The sequence below is a fragment of the Carassius auratus genome, chromosome 25, assembly GCF_003368295.1.
Source record: "Carassius auratus strain Wakin chromosome 25, ASM336829v1, whole genome shotgun sequence".
Taxonomy (NCBI): Eukaryota; Metazoa; Chordata; class Actinopteri; order Cypriniformes; family Cyprinidae; genus Carassius; species Carassius auratus.
The window spans coordinates 5,431,804-5,447,418 of record NC_039267.1 but is presented as its reverse complement, the minus strand read 5'-3'; the positions used below and the strand labels follow the sequence as shown (position 1 = coordinate 5,447,418).

The following is a 15,615-nucleotide window of genomic DNA, read 5'->3' as shown; positions in this document are numbered from 1 at the left end:
TTCATGCAGTAGCAATACCTTAGAAAGAGAGTGGGTGTAACATTTAGAGACACAAAACTGTTACAAGTACCAATTATCCTCAGTATTCATTTTGTAGGATTATTGTTATTATAACTAATTAGATTATAATTTAATTATGACATTTTCGAAAACAGGCTATTAACTGAGGTTTCCATATGAGAAAGCTCCATTAATGTGAGTCGCCTAACAGCTACTTGTGTATTCATGTGTGAACGCATGTTTGCGTGTTTATTCCATGTTAAAGCACTTTGTCATATGTTGATGACACTCGTTGCACTGCATGTGGAAAATTATAGCTGTAACATAACTCGAACACAGGCAACTGTACTGTAATAATATCTGAGCCCTGGGAATCTCTATATAGAGATGTTATGACCTGAACCTGTTTTATAGACTGACGCGAACTTACAGGTATTGGTTCTCTCTCATTATTTCGTTTTAGTTGTATGTGCACCCCTTGGAACACAAGTGTATTGTTTCTTTGTTTTGTTTTTATCGCACTGTAGCTCAGGAGACTAGATTTTTAGGTTTGCTTTCTTAAATCCTTTGGAGGAATACAAACAGAAACAAAAGTGACTATTGGTGACATACCTGTACAGTAATTGTGAATGGCATGACCAAGATAAACTAACAAACTATAAAAAAAAAAAAAAAAAACGACATCTCAAAATGCAAAATGTATGATTTTTCACAGTTGCAAAGTCATAATTTAAAATTGTGCACAATGGCTGTGTAATTGTTTTTTTTCATTGTATGTAATTTTTTTACACCAAAGCAAACAAGTCAATTACATTTTCTTGTAGAAGATTGTCCCCTTTTGAAGTTTTTGGAACTTCTAGTCAATCACATATGTTTTTGCGTGTATTAATCTGCTAAATGTAACTGAGCCAAAGCACGATTAGCAATAAAGCTGTTATAAGCCTTTTGCTTTGGTAACACAAACATATATTTCATTGTTTGTTCCTGGCATTAAATGCCTTTTTTTCTCAGCTAACAAAAATCTATTCTAAGAATGTTTTGATAATCTTTCTATTAGGTTATGAAAGTGTTATTTCTGAATGTTCTCTGTATGTTCTGAAACAAGTAGAAAGTAGTAACATTAGAAAAAGTTACATTTAGATGATGTTCCATAAAGTGTATGTGTGGGTGTGTGTGTGTGTATATATATATATATATATATATATACATTTAAGGTTCTGTGAACAGTCTCATTGAGTTATGAAAACATTGTTTCTAAATATTCGCTACGTAAAGGGAATTGTCCATTCAAACATTTTTGCAAACATTATGGTGGCTTTACTTTTGAATGTTCTCTGTAATGTTTAAAAAGATAAAGTTCAAACAAGTAGTAATGTTAAAACTTCATCCAGAACTAAAACGTTTTGAAAAAAGAAAAGAAAATGAACATTCTCTTTTTTTTTTGAGAACGCTATTAAAGACCATCTACCATTCCAGTAATGTTTGAGGGAGAGCCTTTAACTTTGACAGAACCTTGCCAGAACATTAGCCAAAGTTCTGCCAACATTCCCTGTTAGCCAGGATGGCAACAAAAACACAGCTGTGAGTGTGTCTCCCACACTAATCACGTTCATCTACTCCGTCGAGATTCATTTCAGAGGATAGATCATCTTTATAAAGTCAGTGCCAGGCGATGTTTAAGCACAGCTTGACCATATTAGCTCTCTCACGAATGTACACACACTCTCACTCACTTCTTTATCTCTCACACACACACACACACACACACTAGAAGATTCCTCAGCCTCTTGATATCCCTCCAGGCCGTGTCCTCTCTCCTGCGAAATGCTCGGCTTGGTTTAATCCCTGTGTCTCGTCAGGCCCTTTTAATAGGAGCCTCATCTCAATGTCCGTGCACAACTGGAGCAGCCCGCGGGTTTATCTGACGGAGATAGAGTTTCAGGCGACAAGCTGAACCCCTCTTGGCTTTAACTGTACCCGTCTGTCTTGTAAAAACGCAGAGGGAGAAGGTGCTCTGTGTCACTCTAACCTCTCTTTCATTTCTCCTTCCTCTTTCCATTCTTCAGCACGCTCGAGGCCCACCATGGCGGCGCCGAGCTCCAGTGGACTCGAGGTCCTCATCAGCACGTTGCAGGTAAGCGCGCATAGTTTGTGAACAAGTGCATCTGGATTCTCTCTCTACTTTGACACGTGAAGGTTAGGAAAGGCCCACAGATTCAGGCAGGCATGCTGGGAACACTACCCACACATGCAGGACACTTTCCGTGTGATGAGTGAGAAAGATAAATGACATGGTCTCTCAGTACCATAAAAAATAGCCCGCGGTTAATGTTAACATCTATTCCCCCTTGAAGTGAGTTTGTTAATGTATGCAATCGAATACTGTACAGTGCTTGATTTTTTTTTTTTTTATAACTTAGTTTTGTTTTAGTTTGTTACACTAGACTGCAATGCGTATATTGGATTATATTAATACCTAATGGTTATAGGGAGCAGCATGCAAAACGCTTTAGTTGCGATTGCCATTTAGAAAAATACCCTTTGCAGACTTCTATGAATAATATAATACCATAAAATGTTCAATTATAGTGAGATTTCATTTGATCAGATCTCTGAGGTTCGCCGCTCCATATAAAATATAGCAGCTTATTACTACTGACATCAATTTAAACATTTAAACATGGTATTTGGAGCAGAACTCTTCTTCTCAGCAGATATACATATAAATAAATGGACCACTAAATGCTTAAACTATCAGTAAAAGAGAGAGGGAGAGAGATAAATTCTGGTTTATATTTTAACCGTTTAAAATTTTATTAATATTCTTTTTATTAAAGCCGAGTATGAATATCATCAAGTTAGTGTTTTGAAGCCTTTTACATTTACTCCAAAATAATAATCTGTTGCTTACTTTTTTAAATTAGTCTTCCCTTTCACGTAGTATATTGTTCGTTCAGACTGATTCGCGAATGCCGAACGCGCACAAACACAAAAGGCATGTTTTGTCATATTTTTGCGATCAATTTGCATTGTTTTGCTTTTGCACTTTTTTATTTTTTTGTAAATGTAAATATGTTTCGTACACTTCACTGTAGAATGCCCCATTTGTCAGAATAAATATTCTATAGAGTTGTGTGATTAAGTTAACTGAACAAATTTGGTGATGTGACCTGTATTTGCAGATTTGATTGGGGTATTGTGTATGCTATTGGCAGTAGTTAATAATGGTTGTGTCTTATTCAAACCATTGAGAAAGAGAGAGAGAGAGTAATGGCATAGCTGCAAGCATCAACATCATCGTTATTATTGGTTTATATTGAAAGATGTGTGGACCAGTAAACATTCTATTTTGGTTTATCGTTTTCCATATCTGTTTTGAGCAGATTGGTCGCGCTCCCAAAATGTCTCATAAACCTAAAATGCCTCATAAACATTTAAATGTGATTTTTATCTACTTCTACAGCTTGCGGTGACTGATTTCATATCAGTGATTCGTATATATCAGTTGCTGCCAATGAGCCGCTGAGGCCTTCTATGCTCGCAGGAGGGCGACGTGCCGAATTCCCGATAACTTTCTACCTCTCGCATGAAAATCAAACTCAGAAGGGCTGAAATTATTTAGTGTATGCGTCAAAGCGCTTAATTGAGAGTGAAAACCATAAGATGAGATTTATTCCCCCTATGTCGATAAGAGCCTTGTAAGGAAAAGTGGAAAAGCGGTTTGGGGGGAAACAAGTGCAGCAATGAGCTCGCTGTGATTAAACGCAAGCTTTAAAAGGTTTCTGATCTCACCAGAGGAAAACAACATTTGAAGGGACAGAGAACGCATAACATTATAGACTTGAGTGCATATCTAAATGTTATTGTTAAAGCGATTGATCTTAATCATATTATCCTATAAAGGATCACTAGGTTTTTAGTTTTATTTTAACTAGTATAGTGTTGTATTGTAGCCTGAAGTCAAATATAAAATTATATATTAACTGTTTGGGCAAAAAACGTGTCTCCGTATGTCCTGTCAGTTCAAATAAGGATCCTTTGCAGCTGCTCGGCATTGGCCATGTGGCCTCGGCTCTGAAGAATCGACTCCTTTATGACAACGCAAACTGACAAGGGTAGCTAGTAATACCCTCACGATTATCCACAGCCAGCGTGTCGCCTTCCTCCAGCCATGACTGGCATCAAACGTAGCAATAAGTCCCAAATTCACTGTCCTTGACACGGAGCTGTTGGTGCCTGAAATGGGATTCCTGCTAATTCAAATTGAGACTGACACAGACGCTCAGGGTGCCGTGTCGGAGTTAGTTTTTTTTTTCTTCATATTCTTCCTCTGCTTTTCCCTTCCTGTTTTATATCTCTTGTATGACTTGCTGAGGCAGGTCCTGCCTTTGATGTACTAAATCATTCTGAAGGTGTGTCAGAATAACTTTTAATAGATTTTCTGCGCTATTCAGAATTGTTTGGCCTGAAAGGACCGGCTCCCAGCCAAAGCTCTCCTGACTCGCTCCTGCCACCCTCCTAAAAGTTAATGGTGTGCACTAAGAGGTAGTCAATGTTCCTCATTAGAGTATTAAAAATGAATGGGGGATATGAAATGTTTCACTTTCAAGTGGTTCCTTGAGTATATAACCGCTCTACCTTCTTCCGATTGGCAGATGGGAAACATTAACAGTTTCTGATTGTAGTTTGGCATAGGCGATGCCGGACTAAAAAAGATGTCATTATTCATAATTTCAAGTGCCGTTGGATTATTGTGTTAAAAGATTGTTGGGCAAATAATGCTCTAATGATGTGCCAGCTGGTTCTCTAGGCTAGTTATATCATTAATGTTGAGTTATTAACATGGTTGCATGGAATTAGCCCAGATGGTGATGGCAGGCCATGGATTTTCCAAGAACGAGCACACGCTCCGTTCTACTAGTGTGAAAGTTCATCCTCAGTGAATTGTGGTTTCTTCATTAAAACCAGTCACCTTCAGGGGCAGAAATTAATGGGGTTATGGAGTGAAAATGTCAACGAGTGTGTCAAAAATGCCCTGGAAATGAAATTCGGAGGGCTAAAAATGTCCTTATCAGTAACATTTCATATTTTGTTTCATAGTTAGAGATTTTGAATGAAACATTGGTTTAATTAAGAGATTTGGCATAAATGTGTGTGTTGTATGCATGCTTTTAGAAAAATGATGCCCTCATAAATGTAAAAAAATAAATAAATAAAAGCAGCTGAAATAAAGTTCAAGCAATAGTTCCCCCCAAATTCACGTACTAACCCTCAGGTTTTTCCAAGTTTTGGGATTTTTTTGCTAAAATGTCTAGATGGCTTTTTTTTTAGCTTACAATAAAAAGGAATAAAACAACAAGTACAAAAAAAAAAAAAATCTAAAATCTTGCAGTCGTTTTTTGCTAAAATAAAATAAATCCTGCATTATTTTCTACTCCTCTCCAGAGCCAAAATAATTGTTAGTAATTGATTGATTGATTTGATAGATATAATAAACTACTAATGAAAAATTAGTGCATTATATGATAGTTGTAAATAATACTAAAATAACCCTGTGTCCAGAATACATCTATTATAATAGAGGCAAACAATATGCCTCCACACTTGACTTTTAAAGCATTGTACTGTATGTACTTTCATGCTCTGCAGACACTGGTCTCTTTTGTCAGTTGAATAATGTGGGTGAGAGTGACAGCTCCCTGGCAGGACACATCTCTTTGCGGTGCAGTTGGCTGTGGAGATGCTTAATAGGATTCAATGGCTACTGTCAGAAAGACACGGCCAGCAGAGATGCAGGCAGGACAATGTTGTGTTCTCTCTCTCTTTCTGTCGTTTTTGCCCTATAATGAGAGCTGAAGCTTGAATCCCCAGCTGTGGAGTTCCTTCTCTGAGGATTACAGCCCCCAACCGCCTACCCGTCAACTGCTGCTGCTTTTAACCACGCCGGGGTACATGTCCCAATGCATTCTGCAAGTGGACGTAATGCCGGAGGATTTTTGCTGTGCCAGCCAGGAAGCACTCAACACTTTATATCTCACATGGGGCGTGAATAGTGATGTCATCTGTGAATGCTTTATTGGAGCTGCTTACATTGTTTTGTCGTTGTTGAGCCACATTTTGTGTGGACGCTATAGGAAGTCTTAATGCAGAGGCCAGGTTGAGTTTTTAAGCGTGCTGCTCTTTCCGTTCTCTTTTCAGAACGCTGGAGACAAGGAGAACATGCTGAACATCCTGAACGTCCTGGATGAACTGTTGTCAGCAGGTGAGATGCCCTTTTTTCTACAGCCAGATGTTTTCTGTCACATCTCTGCACTGATTGCAAGTGTGCTGGAATTTGTTTCATCGAGCAGGAAAAGTGAAGCCACTTTGTTTGGCCAATGAAGCCACAGACCAGCTTTATATGGGTGTTTTCAATTTTGGGCCCTTGCATGTCCTAGGGATTGATTTGTATGAAGCTAACATTTAAACTTTTGTGAAATATTGAACTATTTATTTGTCATTATTTGTATAATATTTATTTTATATATTCTTTAAATTGTTATAAAAAATATTTATTTGATTGATTTAGGTCTAAAAGGGTTTTGAAAATAGTTTACCATGCCTTCACCTATTTATTTTTGCTACATTTCTAATATCTTTTTGTTCTGAACCCAGATTTTCCTCAAAAATCTAATGTAGTGTAATATAATAATTATTATACATTCATATATATATATATATATATATATATATATATATATATATATATATATATATATATATATATATATATATATATATATATATATATATATACTTTTTTTTAAATAGAGTGAAATAAACACAGGCCAATTTAATTTATTGTACAAAATTTAAGAACTAATTGTATACTATTTATTTTATATGTTCTTTAAATTATTGTTACATTTTTATTTATTTTATTGATTTATAGATTGATTTAGGTCTAAAATGATAATTTATTGCAGAAAACATGCTTTTTTTTTTTTTTACAATTTTCATTTCCATCACAAACCAACAATTTTGCCCCTAATAATGTTTTTTTCCAGATGCTATTGTATTTGGTTATTAAGTGTGATGCATAACCTGAACAAAAAAATAAAACAAAACAACAATAAACTAAAGGTAAATGGCACAGTTCCAATCATCCTGTTGAATATGCAAAATGTGGTAATATTATGTTTGTGTGTATTTATACAATACAAAATGCTAGTAATGAAATTAGGCCAAGCAAGATAACGCAATCATTTTAGTTAAAAGAATTGTAAAATATTGTTCTTGCTACATAATAAGGATAAGACTATCACAACTATAAAGATAAGTCAATTACAACACGAAAAATCTCTTGTGAAGTTAAAGATAAACTCTCTACTTGTTCTTGCACATTTCAATTTGTCTTCATTTGTAGTTTGCTTTGGATAGAAGCTTCTGTTAAATGAACAAATGTACATAAAGTACTTGATTTAAGTCAGGACACCTTGAGAAGTCAGACATTTTTTTTTTTTTTTTTTAAATCTACAATAATCCAGAGGCATTACTTTCAAAACCAAATCTTTTAAAGCAGTCTTAATAACATTGAAAATACTGGTGAAAGGAGACGTGACGTCAATACACATTTCTCCCAGGATCTAATTATATAAACTCAACTGTTTCAATGCTGTTTATTTTCATATCTTGGCCTTATTCTTGTATATCACTCACCAACAAATCTATCAAATAATACTCTTGTAGGGGTGGAACAGTACCATACTAATCCTGTAATTTGAAATTAATTCACTATAAAGTAATTAGGCAAATTTATTCAAGTTCTGAAAGAAAGTCGAAAATAAACCCAGACATCATCTTGCGATAGTACGCCAGTGGCATAATTAGCGTACGAGTTATCAGCCTAAATTTGACATTTTGTGAAATGGTGGTGGCTGTTTCCTGTAGGCTCAGACAGACGGATTCATCACATGATATCGAAAGGAGGCAGCGAGGCCCTGCTGACGGCTCTGGTGAACTCAGCCCGCAGCTTTACTCCCAACTACACCATCCTACTGCCGCTGCTGCACCTGCTGGCCAAAGTGGGCTACCGCGGTGAGTGATGAGGGGGCGGGGCTAAGAGACAAAAAAAAAAAAATATTTTAGTTGAGTATGATGGTGTTATTTTACTGGTGACAAAACAAATCACGTACCGTATTTTCCTGACTATAAGTCGCACTTTTTTAATAGTTTGGCTAGTCCTGCGACTTATAGTGCGACTTATTTATTAAAATTAATTTGACATGAACCAAGATTAATGAACCCAGAGAAAACATTACCGTCTCCAGCCGTGAGAGGGCGCTCTATGCTGCTCAGTGCTCCTGTAGCCTACACTGAAAACATAGAGCGCCCTCTGGCCGCTGTAGACGGTAAGGTTTTCTCTTGGTTCTTGGGTCTAAATGAATGCAACTTATAGTCCGATGTGATTTATATATGTTTTTTCCTCGTCATGACGTATTTTTGGACTAATGCGGCTTATACTTAGGTGCGATTTATAGTCCGAAAAATACGGTACGTGTAAACAATTCTGTGCTGTTTTATAGTATAAATAGTGTGAGGAGTGTGTTCAATGTATTTCAAATGCAGTTTTCAGTGTGAAGATGCACTTTAAAAAAAAAGCGATAAATATTGGAAACATCATTTTTATTTTATTTTAAATTGTAATACATGATCATCTTTAGTGCAGAGTATTTTCTGAGTTAATCGCTGGAGTGCTATAAATAGCACCTCGCCAAAATTAGACGTCTCTAATGTGGAGAATGCCCACAAGTCACATCTCGCCTGCGGGTGCAGACAGCATGTGTAGGGTCGCTCTCGGGTCAGGTAAAAGCCCTCAATCCTGAGGGGTCAGAGGTCGCCGTCTGAGCACAGACACAGTCAGTGTTTAGATGTTGTGTAATTTAAGGAGCGAGGGGGTTTGATCCCTCACTGGATTTAGTGTCTGTCAGCATTCCACTCTTGCACTTTGATGTCTGTCCCAATGAACCCCGGCAACAGGGTGAACCAGTCAAATCAGCAGGGTTTGTTTTCCTTCATCCTCACAACTCTTTGCCATTGAGACAAAACATGGCTAAAAACAAATTCCATCTGTTGAGAGCGTAAACTGGTTCGCAAACAGGATTTTTTGTGTTTTTGTAAGCGCCTGTAGTCATGGTGGGCCTGCAGGATGTTGAGTTTGAATGGTTTCTGTCGCATTCCTCTCTGGGCGGTGGGTTTTTACGGACAACATTTTCCACCCCACACCAACTTTTTAATAATCCATTTGCATTTACAAAGCAGAGACCGCCGTCTGTTTCAAATGGTGCAATGATCTGCACTAGTTCCAGATTCATAAATAGTTGATGTACTGTATGGAAATACTGTAACTTCCTAGAGTGCTTTCATTGCTCTGCTTTTTTCATCTTACAAGGATAGTTCACCAAAACATGAACTATTGTCATCATTTACTCACTGTTATGCTGTTCAAAATCTCTGTGACAGTTTCTTTTGTAGAACACAGGAGGAGAAAATGGAATTATGTACTGGTTGCCAATTAATTCTCTTTCTAGCTTCACAATTTTAAGCAAATCATTGTTTTAAGTCAACCTAAAGTTGCTTTTGCAACCCATTTTACTTTTCTAATGTGACACGTGATATGACTGATAATCAAATTGATAATCTGTTAGCTTGGGTTTATTGGAAACTGTGTGTGTATGTATATATATATATATATATATATATATATATATATATATATATATATATATATATATATATATATATATATATATATATATATATATATATATATATATATATATATATATATATATATATAGTCATATGTATCGGTTAATCAGTTATAAAATAGATATTTAATTGTGCATGCATGTACATTTAGATTATATTGGGTCATAATCTGATCCTTCCTTATAGTAAAACTTCAAAAACACTAATAATTTAATAACACTAAAATGTTTGATAATCATTTTCAAAATTAAATCTTGTACATTTAAAATGTGATGCCTTAATTCAATCGTAGCATTTAAAACGATGGATTTTAGTCTTAAGTGTTTCATTTTTAATGTCTTTAGACAAATTACTGTAGAATTATTATATTGGCCAAATGTTATCTCTCATAAAATATATATAAAAAAATAAAAATAAAAAACACTGTAAATGACTGTCAATGTAAAAAAAAAAAATATTGCTTTTCTGAATCGAATAGATTAGAATGTTAATATTAGTAATTAATTAAAATGTATTTATTTAAATATTTGCTTATTTACTACATTTGTTTATTTACACATTTTGCACGGTAAATCAAATAACATGCATTAAAAAGTAAATATGATTTTATGATTTTGTGTTAACTTGAAACTTGATCTCGTGTATCTCTTGGGATCACAGTTAAAATGAATCAGATATTTTTAAAATGTGATTTTGAAAGTGGTGATGTCCCTTTGATATCCCAAATTTCCCCATCACACATCCCAGCGAATGTGGTTTTGATCTCCAAACCAAAGCAATCAGATTCATCGCAGCTGCCAACAGCTCAACATTTTTGCCTTCCCAGATCCATGTAGTGAGCAAAACACTGTCAAAGCAAGACCAATGAATGTCAAAGAGGAACATAATTTTCTTATTTCCCTCAGATCGTCAGATTGGTCTGAAAGCAGAGAAGGCAGATGCAGTTCTGGTGGTTCTGGGTTTGCTGCAGCAGAATACAGAGAACGCCCGGAGAGCCGCGGCCTGTCTTTGGGTTCTCAGAGTCTTCTGCTCCTCTGGTGAGTTCATTTTCGCCTTCCTAAGCTACACACTACTCTTGATTTAAAGTAAATGAGATACAGTTAAATAAACTAAATAATTTTTCTGACTCAAAAACAGTGAGTTTTCAATTTTGCACAAATGATTCTCACTTGGGGTGACTGTATTTTTTTATTTAGCTTTTTAAGATTTATACTAATACATTTTCTTTTCTTTTCTTTTTTCTTTTCTTTTCTTTTCTTTTTGCTTTCCTATACTTCCCTAGGCTGCATTTATTTGAATAAAAAGTGATATTGTGAAATATTATTACAATTTGAAAGGACTTTTGCTGTCTTATGTTGTAAAATGTAATTTATTACTCTGATGCAAAATAGAATTTTAAGCATTATTGATCTTGAGTGTTACAACAGTTCTGAACAACAGTTTTGCTGCAAATATTTTTTTTTTAAAACATGATAATATATATATAATATATACATTTTTATCAGAATTCTTTGAATAGAAAGAAGAGCATTTATTTTGAAAAGGTTTTGTTTATTACATTTCTCACATTTAATTAATTAGATGCATCCTTGCTGAAGTATTAATTTCTTAACTATTGAATGATAGTGTAACTGAATTGAAAACATAGTAGCATCTGAAACGAATACCTAGCTGGTTTCATAATCCAGTTCGATACTAAAAAGTGTCTCGTTCCATTTCTCATATTTTTACGACTCTACTTTCTACTTGTGTACCTCTGTGGTTTAATATAATTCCCATAAAATAGCTTCTTTTGATGCGTGTCTGTTCTCTTCTTTGAATATGTAGTGATTTTCCCATCTTTCATTACACTTTTCCAGCTATAAAGTGTTCTGGTGAAATTGCAAACCAAGCGTTAGCACTTATTGTTCTAGAATGCCACTATTACCTTATTTATGCATCTGCCGTATTCAAATCTAACTTGAAGAATATATTGTGATTTTGCTCTGCATGGGGCAGAGGGAGGTTAGCCTCCATCTTTGATTTACTCTTTGTATGCGATTCCACCAGTGGAAAATACGATAACAGGTAACTTAAAATGCAAATATGCCTTTTCTGGTTTTTATTTCAAATGCAGTTGTGTTTTTGCTGTATGCAGTGTGAGGTCTGTTTATCAGTCATGTGCCAGCTATCCTGTGAACGATACTGGCGCATGAAGTTCAGCTCTCAGGTTGTAACTGTGAGAAATGCACCGTTCCAAAAAAAGGCATCCAAAAGTCTGTTATGCTTTATCATAATATTTTTGGAAACACTAGACGTATAGTCTGCGTACCCTGGGACACCGAAGAGATTCCACCAGCGACCGTCAGTGTTTATGATGCTAGCTAGCCTTGTAGCAAGCACAATGTATTAATAGGAGAAATATCATCTGGGCAGTTTGGTCTCCTAAAATTCCCCCTTGAGTCTAAAGTTGTGGAGAACGATCGCCCCTGCTCAAGATTGACGGGGGATCCAGTATACTGCGCTGTGAAATGCAATCTTCAGTAGTGTTGGGTTCAGCAATGTTGCAAAGACGTTTTATTGTTGTGTTAATCACACATCTGGTGTTGTAGTGACCACAGCTGACCTGCTGGGGAAGAACCGAGGGCTGGATGTGGTCTTCAAACTTATGTCTCCACACAGCTCCAAGCACCTACGCACCGTCAAGTGAGTATCACGTGGTGAGGGTGCGTCATTGGCGTATGCTGATCTTGCCTGACTGTGAGAACAGTTCTGTGTGCTGAAAGCGCTGTCATTACATTACTCACATGCTTGCTTACATTAGTCTAAATAAAGTGGGCCCAACATAGACAGCTCTTATTTTGATATCAGGCTCATTACAATTTGTTATTGTAAAGTATTAAATATAATATATTTAAATAGACTTAAACCTTGATCATACCACTATTTTTTAGCATTTTATTTTTTTGATATTTCTCCATTTTAAATCAGTTTGATCATGTAAAATGGCCTTACACGGATTGTTGTATTTATAAAAAGACATTTAAAACATTCTTATTATTAACGATGATAATAATAATAATAATAATAATAATAATAATAATAACATCTATAATGTATTTTATAAATGCATTAATGCATATATGGCCACTTCATATGATCAAAATAATGGAGAAATGTCTATTTATAAAAATAAATAAATAAATAAATATATATATATATATATATATATATATATATATATATATATATATATATATATATATATATATATATATATATATATAACCTATTATTATAAGTAGTAGAATTATTATTAAATATTAACATTAATATTATTATTAATAAAAGTAGTAATACTACTACTACTACTACTACTAATATAATAAAATGCAATGAAATATATATTTTTTATGCTAAACCCAAATTGGAACTAATGTAAAGAACTAATATAGTTTAATAAAATTAACATTATTATACTTCTGCCTATTATTATTACTATAGTTTAGCCCTACTACTACTACTAATGTTTTTTTAATAATACATATAAATATTTTAACTTTGATTGATTGATTGATATATCCACAAATTTGCTGATAATGTGTTTTCCCTTTAAAGGAAAGGGGGTGGGTTCTTTAGAAATTAGCAGGTGACTGGGGGTGATGTGTTTGTATGTGCGCCACATGTGGTGTGACATATTATCAAAGCAGAAATGCTAACACAGTCGTAAGATGCAGCTGTCGGTGCTCTTGACTTGTGTAATTAGTGTCTTATATTGTAACTCATAGATCAAATCCAGTCCTGGGAAATTTGCATGCAGAGTGCAACTCATTTATAGCAAGCCTGCTCATTGAAATGCTCAGAAGATGCTTGTTTACTGGGGTTTGGCAACTGTGAGCTGCATAGATATGTGTTAGCCGGATGCTGATTGGCAGTTACTAGCCTAACTTGGGTGCTTGACCTGCAGTGACAGGAAATTAATTCCCACATGAAGTGTGCTGCACTTGTGGAGTGTGTCCTGATGCTGCACAGAGCAGCAAACCCTGATCCAAGCTGCTTTCCCATTCATAGGGTTCCTAGTGTTCACGGCTCCCTACACATTTTTTTAGGGGGAATATAGTTGGAGAAATATAGTGTTTGGTATGCCTGTCTGTGCTAGTCCCTGAAGCACCAGGCTTTCTCGCCTCATTCTCGTGTTAATTTGGTGCTCACTGCCAACAGGTTAAGTGAAGCATCAGTGTCTATTTGACGGCCTGACCAATTAGTGGCCAGAGCTTCTCCTGCTCTTAAATCGGAACTAAAGACTAGAGGTAGTCAATGCCTCTGCGAACTCGTGCGATAACCTAAGGACCCTCTCTGGCTGCTTAACTCCAGGAGCACAGCTCTGTGAGGCAGATAAAGTCAAATTAAACTGCAATATTGAATGTAAGACTAGAACTGGATTAGACCCATATCTGATATGTGTGTTTGATGGCTTGGTGCACATGCAGATTTTCTTCTCTAGTGCGGCCATGTCAGGATTCCCACAGGACGGGAAGTGTACAGGAGAGCGAGAATTGTAATTAGATGGAATTCTGCTGTAATCCGCTGTGTGTGTGCAGGGAGCTATCAGGAACCCGATATGGAATCGGTCCAGTTTTTCGACAGTTGGCAGGAGTAAGAACAGCGCCCTCTCTTGGCTCTCCACAGTTACCTGACGAGGCTTGTCTGATGCAAACGGCATGTGTGCGGTGCTTTATCTGCCACATGATCATATTTGCAACCGTTTCGATATCAGAAAGTATTTCACAAGTGTCACTTTTAAAATGCTTTATTCTAGCTTCATGCAATGTTTTTTTTTTTTTTTTTATCCAAACTTGAATCAGGGTAAGTTTCATGGAAAAAAGCATCATTTTGAGCTAAAAGCTGAGAAAATTGAATTTTTGTAAAAGACTACACTAGGATCAGATTCAGAATGATGATCAAAACATGGATGAAATGGATCACTTTCATCAACACATCTAAAGCTTACACACTCCTGAATCACTTTCTGGATCATCATTCATTCTGTTACATTAGGCCATTTTGGTTTTTGCGCTGTTTAGTGCGTGGCAATGTAATTATTTTACATATCCGTCTGCTTACATACACAATCAGTTATTTCTCCTTCTTCACCGTGTTTTGCTCCAGACATTTAATATTTTTTCAGAAGATGTGTAATATCACCTCCTGCCCATATGCCAGTGAAAATGGAAAACTTTGTCAAATGGCAGAGAAAGAGTTAATTATAATATTAAAGTGATAGGTCACCAAAAATAAAAATGTAAAAAATAATTTACTCACCCTCCAGTTGTTCCAAACCTGTATGGGGTTCTTTCTTCTGTTAAACACAAAAGAAGATACAGCATTTATTTAAGAATGTTGGTTAACCAAACCATTGACGGTAGCCATTGACTTCCATAGAATTTTCTTTCCATACTGTAAAAGTCAATGGCTACCATCAACTGTTTGGTTACCCAACATGCTTCTTTTGTGTTTAAAACAACTTGAGGGGATAATTATGACAAGTGGTATAAAATATGAGTGCTTTTATTATAATAAATAAATCAAGTATTAATAACAATTACAGTAATAATAGTAATAAATACATTAATGCTAAATACATTATGTTTTCATTATTAACATTTTATTTGTATTGTTATTCCTATTAATATTAATATTTCTTTAACTTATGCTATTAATTAAATATGTTCATTAAATAAAAGTTATACAATGATTGTGTGTACATGTACATGCAATTTAATTTATTTATTTTCTGAAAAAGTCACTTTAGGCTCTCTGTAACATGCAGTATTTCCTTATCACTTATCAGTTTAAACGAGAATATCATTTTCAACATGGCCAGAG

General features: G+C 35.3%; 1 protein-coding gene across 3 annotated transcripts in view; it reads left to right on the top strand.

Annotated features, from left to right (window-relative positions):
* LOC113043076 (cytosolic carboxypeptidase 4-like) overlaps positions 1-15,615 on the top strand; it is a 200,452-nt gene that overhangs the window by 59,511 nt on the left and 125,326 nt on the right. For all 3 annotated transcript variants that reach the window (XM_026202202.1, XM_026202203.1, XM_026202201.1), the window contains exons 2-6: positions 2,067-2,134; positions 6,199-6,262; positions 7,930-8,076; positions 10,656-10,787; positions 12,342-12,435. In XM_026202202.1, coding sequence (XP_026057987.1) covers positions 2,084-2,134; positions 6,199-6,262; positions 7,930-8,076; positions 10,656-10,787; positions 12,342-12,435 — 488 coding nt within the window. In that variant the 5' untranslated portion in view covers positions 2,067-2,083. The remainder of the gene's footprint in view (positions 1-2,066; positions 2,135-6,198; positions 6,263-7,929; positions 8,077-10,655; positions 10,788-12,341; positions 12,436-15,615) is intronic.